The 13690-nt window shown below is 42.0% G+C and overlaps 1 protein-coding gene across 2 annotated transcripts in view; it reads left to right on the plus strand.

The window, feature by feature from the left end:
• Window positions 1–1027: 1027 nt before the first annotated feature.
• CHCHD3 (coiled-coil-helix-coiled-coil-helix domain containing 3) overlaps window positions 1028–13690 on the plus strand; it is a 166577-nt gene continuing 153914 nt past the window's right edge. The window contains exons 1-2 of one of the 2 annotated variants that reach the window (XM_042872393.1): window positions 1028–1185; window positions 4226–4310. In XM_042872393.1, the coding sequence (XP_042728327.1) occupies window positions 1105–1185; window positions 4226–4310 (166 nt within the window). In that variant the 5' untranslated portion in view covers window positions 1028–1104. The remainder of the gene's footprint in view (window positions 1186–4225; window positions 4311–13690) is intronic. The other variant, XM_042872394.1, reaches the window with a different exon arrangement.

The raw sequence follows: 13690 nt of genomic DNA on the forward strand, positions 1-13690 counted from the left end.
GATGTAGATGTAGGTGTCCCTGTTCACTGCAGGGAGTTGGACCAGATGACCTTTAAATTTCCCTTCCAACCAAAATAATTCTATAATTCTGTGAGATATATCTGCTATGTAAATGTATTTCTTGCCTCACATTTAGGACAGAGAAATTCAGAGATGTTTCCGACATTACTGGCATCCAAAATGCAACATGTTTTCCGAGGTTATACACCAGAGAACACCTTGTTCTCCTCTCAGGCCTCTCCCCAGCACAAATCTCTGCAGTTCTGACAATCTTGGCAGGCCACCAGCCCCATCCAACCTACAGAACAGATGTTACCTGCAGAGCAGCCAGATCCAAGTGAACCTTTTATTTTAGGCTGAGGAGAAAATACATTATGTGTTACTAACATTATTCAGTTCTTGGAACGAAGATTACATGTCTGAAGGGCTAATGGTAATTACTGACAGGAGCTAATGGTCCAAGAGGGTTAATGGTAATTTTATAACGTTATAAAAATGGATTGAGGTGCCAATTTGGACTGGATGACCTTCAAAGGTCCCTTCCAACTCAAACATCCTATGATACAGGCTTAGGGCTCCAGCACAGCCTTGAGAAACACTTCCCACAGGGGCCCATCCTGAGGCATTGTAACATCTTTGGGATGACAGATGTACAACTACACCCCAAATCCAGAACGTACCTTCACACAGGGATAGCCACATTGGGCCACGACGAACGGCATTTCCCCACATGCACAGCTCCCTCAGCCTGGGGCCAGAGAGAACTACACTACCCAGCGGGCCATGCGCAGGAGCCCAGCACTCCGCCCCCGCCTGTCAGCGCTAAGGATCCTGGGAGTAGTAGTCTGTGTCCCTCCCTCGGGAAGTTTAACTGAAAAAGTTTCCTCAGCCTTTCCGGGTGCCTCGCCGCTCTTCGGCGGGTGTGCGCGGTTTCCATGGCTACGGCCCCGCTGCCAATAGGAAGAATGTTTCTAGGCGCGGAGGGCGGGGTGAAGCGAGCGACGGCCCAATGAGAGGCGGCGTTGTTGAGGGGCGCGCTGGCAGCGGGTACAGAGAGTCTCCTTGGGGCCGTCCCTGGCAGCGGCCTGGTAGCGCCGGGCGAAGATGGGCGCCACCGGCAGCACTCGGCGTGTCACCTTCGAGGCGGACGAGAATGAGAACGTCACGGTGGTGAAGGGCGTGCGGGTGAGAGCGGGGCTGCCCAGGGCCTGGGCGTCTTCTCTGGGACAGATTCTTCTCCGTTCTCTGAGGGGCACGTGGGGCCTGGCCTGCCCGGCGCTGCCCCTGCGCCTCTCTCGTCTTTCTCCCCGTTTTGTGCCGCTGTGCTGCCGGCGTCTGCCTCCCGTTCCCTTCTCTCCTTGAGCTTTGCTCGTTTCCTCCTCTTACTCCTTATTATCCTGAAGTCTTACTGTCACTTTCTCCTTTGGTGAGAAGCTTGCTGTGACTGTGCTGGCCCCTCGGCCTTGTCTCCAAGGGCAGCACGGTGCTGAGAGAGATGTGTGACTGGAAGAACTTGTTTTGTGCCTTCTCTGATCTCCACGTCTCAGAGCTGAACATTTTCCCACGTTCTCTTACAAGCTGTGTGAGCCAGCAACATGCTCTCGCAGCCCAGAAGGCCAACAATATCCTGAGCTGTATCAAGAGAGGTGGCAGCAGGGAGGGAGGTGATTGCCGCTCTCTACTCTGCCCGTGTGAGGCCTCATTTGGAGAACTGTGTCAGGGTCTGGGGTCCCCAGTACAGTGGAACTGTTGGAGTGGGTCCAGAGGAGGGCACGAAGATGATCAGAGGGTTGGAGCACCTTTCCTGTGAAGACAGGCTGAGGGAACTGGGCTTGTTCAGCCTGGAGAAGGCTCCAGGGACACCTCATTGCAGCCTTTCAGTATTTAGAAGGAGTTTATGAACAACAGGGAAATCAACTTTTTATGCAGGTAGATAGTGATAGCACAAATGGGTGCTTATAATCAAGGAATGGTTTTAAACTAAAAAAGGGGAGATTCAGAGTAGGTGTCAGGAGGGAACTGCTGAGAGGATGGTGAGGAGCTGACATGGGCTCCCTGGGGAAGTTGTGGATGCCCCATCTCTGGAGATGTTTAATGTTAGGCTGGATGGGGCACTGGGCAGCCTGATCTGGCAGGTGGCAACCCTGCCTGTGGCAGAGGGGCTTGGACCTCAATGAACCTCAATGAATCTTGAGATCCCTTTGAATCCAGTAAATTCTGTGATTCCATGATTCCGTATATCCAGTTTTCAGTTCACTCTACAGAAGCACTCACGTTCTTTCCCAGTTTGTGGCATGCTGTTGCCTGTAACACAGCAAAGGGCAGATAGCTCGTGGCACAAGACACTGCAAAATCTTGCAGCACAGTGATTTGTCAACAGAAGACACTGCAGTTCATAGCAGGAATGATAAGGTGTCTTTTATCCCTGCTGATAGGGAGGAGTGTTGCACAACGAAGGATGGTGGTAACTCCTGCTTTTTCTTTTGTCATACTAATATTTCCCTGTTCTGGATGCGTAATGGTCTTGGTCAAATAGGTGACTGTATCTTAAGTTACTATTTAATTACTGTCACTATTAAGTTACTACAGAGTTTATCATCTTTGTAACTTCTTTTTATTTGATTCCTGTGCTTGGTGAGCTTTTGTTGCTTTATTGTTGGCTCCAGCTGCTTCAGTACTAGGAAGTGCTGTTGAATTTTCTGTGTTGTATCGTATTGAAACTTCTATAAAGTATTCTGTATCTTGAAATATTGACTATGAAAACTGCATGATATCACAGGTGATAGGGAAATACAGATTCATTAATCAGTGGGGTATCTGTAACTGGTTCTCTTTATATTCCTAAGACTAATTGTGTCAAGTTTGGTTGAAAGATTTGATATTAAGGCAAGAAATCTTACGATGGAGGAATTTTACCTCTTCAATTGCATGTTAGAGCTCAAATTGTAGCAAAACTTCTTTATTGCAGATTTCTGCCAGTGAGAAACATTGTGCTGTAAAGAACTCTCTAATGAAAAATAGTTTTTAAGGGTAGTCGAAGCTGTGTTCATGGTGTTCAAGGAAAGTTCTAAGTTGAAACATAAGAACTTACATGTTTTTTTCTGTTAGATGTAGGGTTGCTCCAGAAGTAATGCCTTCTCTTTATTTCTGTGGAGAATACAACAATTACAAAGAGCATAATAACACTGTTTAATAGAGCAGTTTCTCAGCTGCAAAACCTTGTTTTTCAGTGTGATCATCGCTATTAGCTCTGTATTTTTGCCAGTGATGAACAAGAGCCTGCGTGCTGTGCACTAAAAAATCTGTACCAGTGGAAGTAACCTGCTGTTGCCACTGCTGACAGGCACCACCACCTCACTGTGCTCACATCCACTCTTTGGAATCCATAAATATTCAGCAAGTGTTGATGAATGTCAGTGGGTGCCGTTTTTGCCACATGGAGGAGTTCAATTCCACCTCTTTGCTTCATACGCACTTTTGTGTCAGATACTGCTTTGTCAGACTGCCCCTCTTCTGCCTCTGTTGCACAGCAACAAAATGTTATGGGACATTGGTGGGAGGGTTCAACATCTACTGCCATACCACCAACATCCACCTCTGACGTTGTGGGCCAACGGGCATTAATTCCAGGCAACCCTTGTGTTTTTTCCTTGGGGTACAGTAGATCTGATATTGGGCACTCCTCTTACTCTCAGTTTCATTTCATGTAATTTGTGACAGTGTTTTTGGGTATGCACGTGTCAGCAGTAGGCTGAACCCTGTGGGTGACAATCCTTGCTATGACTGCTGTTGCTCCAGTGCTTTGGGAGCTCTATTAGAATGAAGTTCCTGTTGGCCCAGGTGCTCTGCAACTGCACAGTGTGGTGTTTGACGATCATCCAATAGCAGAGAAAGACAAAAAGGCTGATTTAATAGAAGCAACAATGTGCTGGGGGATGGTGGTGTATCCTGTGTTTGATTGTACAGCTTTCTTGTGTTCCACGAGCAGCAAAATGTTCTGATTCTTTGTACTCACAGAGAAGTGCTTGCCCCACCAAGGAGGGGAAGGCTGCTGGAAATAACATGTTGTTCTGTTGATAACATTTCAGCTGTCCTTGTGTCTTATTCTGAAGCTCTGTCCTATTTTATTTAATAAGTTTTACTTTGTTTTTGTGAGGGTGGGGGGTAATGGAGGTGAAGGAGGAGATGCAGGCTGACTGATGGGGCTGGGGGTTTTGTTTTCCAGCTATCTGATAGCGTCATTGATCGGATGAAGGAACCTTCTTCGCCCAGTGGAAGACCGCAGTCTCAGCGCCGATCACCTGGTGCAGGTATGCATTTATTTTCTCTGTTCTAGTGGAGGAAAAAAAAAAATGAAATGTGTCATTCAGATTACTGTAATGATCTCATTGCCATTTAATTGATCTGGCTTTTATCTGACATCCAACATTTTTCCTTTCAAAGAAAGAAGCAGTTGATGGCTTTTAGATGAGTTACATTACTCTTTGGTTTTCTTCTAACAGTAAAATTTAAAACACAGCTGTTCTATAGACTTTGTTTTCTAAGTTATTATCTGTTCTTAAAAGCTCTTCTTCATTTTTATTTATAAAAAGACATATACAGAAGTATACATTGAGTTTTGAAGTGAAAATTCTTGTGCATTTAATCAACATTGAGTTTTCCTTATAGCGAATTGCAGTTGAAATACACTTAAGCAAATGATAAAAGAATGATGTTATTCCCCTGTTGTGGAAGAGCGAAAATGAGTTGTGTACAGTTTGTACAGATTGCTGTCTGAAAATGATGGCTTTCCTAATATTTTTATTTCATTACTGAGGTCTGTCTGCATGTAGTCTAATTTAAAATAGTTCAGCACTGCGGACATGAAAATGAATGGCAGAGAATTGGATTTATGGCAGTGGTGCCTTGTGATTTATGTCTGTTGACTATGTGGGACCTGTAAGGTTCAAGGAAGGCTTCTTCTCCAGAAATATTCCTGATATCAGTATTCCTGAGGGGCCTACTGCCTTGTTATTTACAAAGCAGAACCCCCAGATCTCCCCTCATGATAAGAAGCGTGTCAGAGGCGGACCTTGCAGCAAGACTTGAATGAGTGTCATCTTTCATCCAGCTTAAGCATAGAAAGTTGGTTTCCTTTTGCTTAACTGAAGATGTTTATGGAGTAGAGGTGGCTTTATCATGGCTGGGTTCCTTCTATAGTCAACGGAAAGAAAAATGTATTTTTGGGAGACAATTCATGTATTTTATTTGAAAAATCTACTTCAGGATGAGACAAACTGCCCTCTAGGAATACCAGGGTGAAGAGTTCAGGTGTCAGAGTCTATGTGCTTCAGGTGAACCTACCCCAGATTGTTTTATTTACAATGATGCTCCCAAACGTTGCTGCTCTAGAGGTTATTTTTCAGCTTTATAAGTGGTAGAAGTGTGACATGTTGAAGACTGATAAAATATCAGTGCTAAAAAAGCCTCAAGTTGTCACCTGGCTGCTGAAATGTAGATTGCTCAATAAAATTACTTAGGATTTGGAGCTTGCCTAAGTAAGGTTTAGATGGAATAGGGCTGTAGTTTTGTGTCTGAACTGCCGGGTTGTCCATCTTCTCTTGTTTGAATAGCATCCATATGATGATGTTAATGTGTTTTACTGTGGTGGAGAATTTATTTTAAGACAATGATTTATGTGAAATAATATTTGTGCATCATAACTGCTTACACTGTGATACCTGTTGCTTTTCATCCTTAAATGAGTTACGGAAGTAACCTCGAGAACAAGAAAGTGGGATTTTTGGGATGTGATTGCAGGGATGAATTTCTGAGGTGTTCCAGCCTTCTTTACTAATCCACAGTTTGCACATAGCTTGGTCTTCTGCTTCTCTTTATGTGTTGGAAATCTTCACTGAAAGGCTTAATGAATCTCTCAATCCTTTGCAAGCCTGGGAGATGTTACTTGTATTTCTGCTTTAAGAGCCAGTAATTGAGGTGGAGTGCTTGTATTTACACAGGATAATCAAGGTTATACCTCTGTTGCTCAAATGATTTGTATTTGAGAAGATTAAATTATACTTAAGTACACGTTGCCATACCATCTATTCCTCAGCCACTGAATGATTTTTGATGAAGAATTACAAACAATTGAGTTTCTTTGATGCTGTAAGAACAGTCAAGCTACTTATTTTGGATCTACGTCTTAACTTTTCAGGGGCTGCACTTGTTTGATACAGTGTCATTACAAGAAGGACACTCCCATCAAAGCCAGTGCTCTGGTGATTTAGTATTGAACTACGGCTTTGGGGGCTGGATCCCAAATCTGGAGATCTTCCTTCTGCTGTGATGCAGCTGTGCTTGGTGTTGGTTTCTTCCTTAAGCCCTCTTGCTGCTGATGAGACGTGTCTCCCATAGCTCCTCCTGCGTATGAATCTGCTTAGAGTGACTTGCTTTTCCATCTGGGTGGATCACCCACAGCTTCTGAAGAGAGTTTTTGAAGGCTGGTTCTGGCTGCTGGATTCCCAGCCGGCCGATTTCAGAACTTGGCAGTTTCTTAGCCTACATTTACATCATGGTGCATTCTAGATAAACGACGCTTGTTTCTCCCTCTAGAGTTTTCTAATTTATGTAGACAATAGAAACAATCCTTAACTCAAGTCTTCAGTAGCTTTTGGTTGAGAAATAATTGATTGGATTATGTGTAAAAGTGTGTATCTTGCTGCTTGCTGGTATATGATGTATTTATTGACTTCAGTTTCGGGTTGGAAAATGAAACTGCATACATTTACAATGAAACCTGACATCTAAATACTGCGTCTTAAAACATCCTTGCTTGCTTGGATCATTTTATGACTGTTGAGTAATATTGAATGCGCTGAAATATTTAACAAGAGTAAAATCTTTAAAGTATGTCTGTAATTCCTAAAGCGATATTGATGAAAAGTAATTTGGTCAGATGAGAGTTCTTTTTTGTTTTTTTTTTTTTTTTTTGAGGATTCATTATACCTAAAGCTTCAGTTGGAACAGACAAAGGGAATGGTTTAATTTGTTTTAGTATGGTGGATATCTGGAAAGCTCGTAGTCTATTATAAGTGAGTTTTAAAAAAAAGTGATTAAATTATCAAGTTTCTGCATCTCAACTTTTTTTTTTTCCTTGGTTGTCATTACAGAAGCAAACTACACTGTGGACGCAGAGGATTGTTTTATTTATTTTTAACTGTATGTTTGCTGTTGTTACCATGCCTATGAAAAGACAGTAAAGGACCCATATCACAGTGCTGTGTGTTGTGAAGGTGTGAAATAAGGCTGGTACTGCTGGTGCCTCTCCAGAAGTTGGATTAGATTTGAAATGCTTCCCGTGGAGAAAAATGTATTTCACAACCCTGTTTGTTTGTGTGGAATGACATCTTTTCATTGTGTGCTCTGTTGTGTTGGTGTCCGTATATTTTGGTGAAGTTTCTGGAGCCCACGGTATCTCAGTTCAGTCAGAAACACAAGAAAGTATTGCTGAGATGGGCAGGAATGTGCATTTGAAGAATTAGGTTCTAGTTGAAGATGCAACTGAAATTGAACTAAACTTTAGTAGAGCAAACTTAAGCTTCCTCAAGCTTGTTAGTAGGATCCCATGGGAGGCAGCTCTGAGAAATGAGTTCAGGAAAGCTGTCAAATCTTTAAGGGCGACCTCTTCCTACTGCAAGAGCAGTCCATCCTCATACTCAAGGGAATGAACAGATCCATCCTGAGAGTGGTCTCGTTAAATGGGGAACTCATGACAGGGCTCAGGAGGAGCTTTGGCAGGAGATAGAAGCAGAAATTTACTACGAAAAGATGGGATCTTTCTATGAGGTACGCGTCACTTACTTCAACCTTGACAAGACTTTCAGTGCTCTTACAATATTACTGCATCCATATTAGGATGTTAGAATGTGGATGGCCAAAAGACAAGCTGGATTAAAAAACTTTGGTCATGATCAGCAGGTTGTGGTTAATGGGCTTCCCCTTTTTGGAGGCTGGCAACAAATGATGTACTGCTGGAGCTTGTCTCGTATAACAGATCTAATCTTCCAGAACATGTATAAAGGTGGAGTGCATATTCCTTAATGCAGGTGACTCCAGTTAGATCGACTCTGACAATATGCTCAAGGGCAGGGCTGCCATCCAGAGGAACCTAGGCAGGCTGGAGGAGTGAAGCCAACAGGAGCCTCATGAAATGTAACAAGGATAAATGCAAAGTCCTGAACCAGGTGAGAAGCAATCAATTGCTGCAGTGCAGGCTGGGATGCCCTCTAGGGAACAGCTGTGCAGGAGAGGAACTGGATGCTGGAAGGCAGCATACTGTGTGTGACTCAGCTCTGTGTCCAGGAGGCAGTTAGCTAGCAGCATCCTGGGCTGTAGAAATGGGAGCAAATTAGCACAGCAGGGGAAGGGGTTTTCCTCTTCTCTTCAGCAGTTTTCTGATCACCTCTAGATTACTGTGTACAGTTTTAGACCCATCAGTACAAGGCATTGATCAGCTGGCTTGAGGTCAGCAATGGTCAGCTGCTGAAGTGTCTTCTCTATGAGGAGAGGAAGCTTGGCTGCTTCAGCTTGCAGAAAAGTAAGATTTTGGAGACATTATAATAGCATCCTTCCTATAGCTTATTGAAATGGTGGCAACAGCTATTTTATGGTGATGCACTGTATGAGAATAAGAGATAGTGGATGGGAAAGCAGGAGAGATTCAGACTGCTTAGTCTGAATAAGGAAATAAGGAAAAACTATGTCATGGTGAGGCTGGTCAAGCACTGGAAGAGGCTTCCCAGTTGAGGCTAGGCAGCCTTCATCGTTGGAGGCTTTCAAGGTACAAGTGGTTAAAACTTCTGGGCAACCTGATCTGATCTCAGGGCTGACTCCACTTTGAGCATTGCATTTGACAAAGTTACTTCCTAAGCCTTTTGTAATCCCATAATTTGGGTGCAGAGTGTGAAAATAAAATGCTTGGCTGCACCTAACAAGTTTATTCTTTATAATGCAAGTGGAAACGGTTAAAGTCACCTGGGCTGGTGCAGTGTGCAGTTCCAGGAGAACATAGCTGAGAGGTTTTACACTGCAGTTACTTGGTCCAATATTTAGGAAAATCTTATTTCAACACTAAAGAATGACAGCATATATATATATTCTCCTTACTCCTGCTGGTGGTGTTTCTGGAGAGTTGGATGCTGGATGAAGAAAATAAAACTGTTTTCTGATGACAAGTATTTTCGGAGGCTGTGCTGTGTTGCTCGTGACTTTGAGTTGTGTTGTATTTACGTGTTTTGTGTATATCTGGAGGTTTACAGAATTTTGCTAAGTTTATGCTAGTTAAGCAAGAATCTTCTGGAAATAAATCCTTAGTTCTGTGCCCTTTAATATATTTGCTATTTTTATCTATTTTTTGTTGCAGTAACACTTTTTCTCCGCATAAATGGAAGATTAAGTAAATTGACATTTCTGTGATGTTATTGTGTAACATTGACTCTTATTTCTAGGAAAGAAAAACAGCTTATAACCTTAGGAAAAAAAGCAAGATATTTTTGATGCCTTGTTGTTTGTCTTGCTATGTACATCTCTTGCTATACTTGTACATCTCTGTTTCTTTCAGCCACTGGCATTCTTCTTTTAGCAGTAGCCAAGAAAGCCTGGTCTCTCCATTTGCTAATACTTTGTCCTGCTCTATCTGCAGCTCTGGGTATTCTTTAGTAGTTTTTAGGTGTAAAATCAATTGGGTTGGAATCCCCAGGCAACAAACTGAGCTAACCTATGGGCCACCACAAGTAGCCTGAATGGCCCAGATTTGAATCTTATACAAACCACCACACTTGTGGTTTTGCACTAATTTCCCTTTGACTGTTCTTTTCTTTTTTCATCAAGTTTAGAGAGATTTGTGAGAATTTCTGAAGCTTCTCATCATGCTATTGTGACAGAAATATATAATAAGACTATACAGTTCTGTGGTATTTCAGAAAACATTCTGCAGGCATAAAGGCATATCCTTACGAGGGAAGTTGTATAAAACACAGCTTCATCTGATCATCATTGCTTCTCACTCCCAGGCTTTTGTCTGCACAGGATATGTAGCTTTTTTGGTGCTTGATTTAAAGCTGAGCAAAGTTCTTGGGTGTTCTTGGATGTGATGCTGCAGTGTTCACTCATGCTCTCACATGGCTTGTTATATTGCCACTTAGTTGTCACTGAGTTTCTTGGAGATAACATTATTTTCAGTGATGTATATTGATATTCTTTGGGTTAAAGGTTCACTATTGATGGAAGTATTTTATTATCAAAAGGTGAAACGTCTTGTAACTCACTCAACTACTGAAGATGCCTAACTTTTAGTGCTGTCACTCTAACAGCAAATCTTTAGCTGAGCCTGACATTCATGTCACTGGATTGCAGGAGTATAGGGAATGTAGAATTATGCATGGGAGATGAAGTAAGTATTGCATAAATTTAAGTTCTCACTGTCTGTGTGACACACAAGGTGTTCTGCGAATGCTTTCAGATGGCTGGCTATGTCCTTGTAAGATAGTTCTTAAATTAGAAGGATAAATGAGTAACTAATGCAACCCGTACTTCTGGTTTTGTTTTCACCCATAGTAATTGGAAGATGAAAGCTGTGGGAGAGCTTAGTTCTTCACTCTGAGTCCTGAAAGTACAGTATTAGCTGCGTCACAAATGGTGTGAAGAGTTGGGTAGATGTAATGAGAATGTTAGAGAGCAGGGAAAAGTCCACATTTAATTGTTTGGAAGACTTTCACGTTTGTTGAATGTGAAAAAGTTACTCAGTTGTATGGGAGCAGTGCCTAGAACCTTGCTGGTTTCTTATGGTGAGAATGCAAGAGTCTGTATGTACAGACTTAATGTGATGCTCATCTATAAGAAAGGTCATAACGAGGAACCACAGGGTTACTAAGAAAAATTTCTTGGCAGAAATAGCGGTTAGGCATTGAAACAAGCATTGAAACAGTTGCCCAGGGAAGTGGTGGAGTCACCATTCCTGAAGGTGTTCAAAAAGAGGGTCAGTGTGTCTCTGAAGATATCTATGGTTCAGTGGGCAGTGTTGGTGGTAAGTGGGTGGTTGGACCAGATGATCACAGAGTTCTTTCCCAACCATAATGATTCTATTATTTTGTGGTAGGGAGTACTCTGTTGCCCTGTGTGCCCAATGTTTGTCAAATTCGAACTAGTTGTGATTCTTCACTGAAATACTGTCTTTGAGATAACATCACAACCGTGCCTTTAGGCCGCCTACTTTGAGTTTTGTGTACTCAGTACATTCTGGACTGCAACAGTTGTCTTAAGTGACCAGAATCAGGAGCTGTTGAAACTTCTCAAGCAAACATCACGTATCCTAAGGCTACAGTCTTTGAAGAAGTTTTGCAAATCATGTCTAACTTAAGGGTTTTTTTTCTCTGAAGCAGCTTCTTTAGCAACTTCACTACTGGTGTTTTAAGTGCAAATGACAGTGGGAAGGAACGAGCACAAAGATGCTGTTGCTGGAACTGGAGAGTGTGGAGATGGCTTGAGCAGGCTGGGATGTGGGAAGAGCACCAAGTCTTGTGCATTTCAGCTCTGGGGATTACACCATCAGTTAAGGGAAAAGCTGAACTGGGATGATTTGTAGCACAGGCTTCTATTTGAAACTATTATGTGGAAATTCTTGGAATGGTATCATTGAGTGCCAGAGATGTTATAATTGCTGCATACGGTACAACAGTCCTTACCTTTCCAGGTATTAATTTTGACAGTGTTTTCTCGGAAGTACACTTAGTCCAATGTGTAATAGTCCAGAAAATGGTTTGGATTGTTTTCTGTAAGGTAGTTTGTGTTGCTGCTCATAATAATGATCTTGAAATAATCCTTAAGTTGTCACAGGCTAGGTTTTTATCCCTAATAAAGAAATAATGTGCTATTCAAGGAAGGAGTCGCTGTTTTCTGTTTAACCAAAAAATGCCACTTACAGTTAAATTATCAATAGCAAAGCCCAGAAAACCTACTTAACCCCTGAAAAACCTTACTCACCTCTGAAGTGCACTGTGTGATCCACTACACTTAAATACGGTCCAAGAATGGCATCAGCATTATCGTTATCCCAGAGTTTGGCGTGGTGCACATTTGACTTGTACAATTTTGCAATTGGAAGGGCCCCATGCAGAGGATGTCTCTCTATCTCTCTCTCTTTTTCTTTGTTTTATTGTAATGTAATGATTGTGTTGAACTTTGTATGAAGAAGTGGCCCATTTGTGGGAGGCATTTAAGGCTGGAATTGAACTAATCGCTCCCCTTACTTTTCTCCTGCTTTTTTTTTACTTCTTGTTGTTCAGTGTTGTAAAAGGAGCTAAAAAAGCCAATTCTGAAAGCTTTCAACTGTTCTGCAAGTATAGGCATTGAATTTTTGAGAGCTTATGGCATTGAGTTGTTTTTTCTCTTTTGCATTCTCACTCTGACCTGCATGTAGGTCTACCACATGGATATTGCTGTGTGTTAGGTGGGCATCTGATGTAATTAGAGGATCTTGTTTTACAATTGATAAAGAACTTCTGATATTCCGAATGAAATTTAAAGAGAGAATAGTCTGTGTGAGGTCCTGTCCTATCTGTGCGCATAAATACGTAGGTCTTAGGTCTAGATAGATTCATATAAAAGAATTGGCTTCTTTTATAGTTTATTTTTTTCTGTTACAAATGGTTTTCTGTGTTTGTGGCTTTTGGTGGATAGACAGAATTTAGCTGTCAACTGGCACTCAATTAGAAGTGTCATTTTTTTGTTTCCATGTATTCTTTGAAACAGGTAAGTCTTGTGTACTGCACACTGTGTGCTTTTTTGGTCTCAAGTGGATTTGTCAAAATTAAATTTCATGCTATTCTGCTTAAGGCTTCATGTGCTCTATTAGGGTTTACCGAGTTGCAGGCATTTGCTCCAAAAAATCTTTGAGGAGTTGTGCAGTGCACGCATAAAGCAATTTTGTCATAGGTAGTGTAAAAAGCATAGCCAAAGAATTTGCTTAGAAACAGCTTCTAGGTCAGAACCGTCTGCTTTTTAATGTTAAAAGCACAGGATCTGTGTGTGCTACAGCGCAGCTTTCTAGTACTTAGGGGGAAATTCCTGGAGGCATTCAAGGCCAGGCTGCATGTGGCTCTGGGCGCCTGGTCTGCTGGTTGGCAAACCTGCGCATAGCAGGGGGTTGAATCCCGATGGTCATTTTCAATTCTGTGATTCTATAAAAATCAACTGCTTGTTGTGGCATGTGAATCTCATATTAATTTCTAGTGCTACAACAAGCTGGATTTAAAAAAAAAAAAAAAAAAAAAAAACCAACAGTGAAACTATCAAAAAATGTAGGGAAAGACCCAACCTGGAAAAAAAGATTGCAAACGGCTCTGTGAAATGTGTAACGAAATAGCATGCAGTAAATAATTTTAGGGTCTAAATGGTTATGCATTTATGCATGGAATTGGTACTTTTACTCGTGCTGAGCACTGCATTGTTTGGGAGTGAACTCCTGATAAAGATTTAGACCTTTGATCAGAGTCTTAGGCTGAACTTGTGGAAAACGCTGCCAGAATCCATCGTATGTTTATAAGGCAGACTTGGGGAAGAGACAGAAATGGCAGTTCACACGTGCTGAAATTCTCGGTTCGTACAGAGAGTTGAATGTGCTGGAAATTACCCAGAGAAGAAGAGCTCTGAA

This window comes from Lagopus leucura, unplaced genomic scaffold, assembly GCF_019238085.1.
Source record: "Lagopus leucura isolate 7727_CA_CO unplaced genomic scaffold, USGS_WTPT01 Super-Scaffold_100008, whole genome shotgun sequence".
Classification (NCBI taxonomy): Eukaryota; Metazoa; Chordata; class Aves; order Galliformes; family Phasianidae; genus Lagopus; species Lagopus leucura.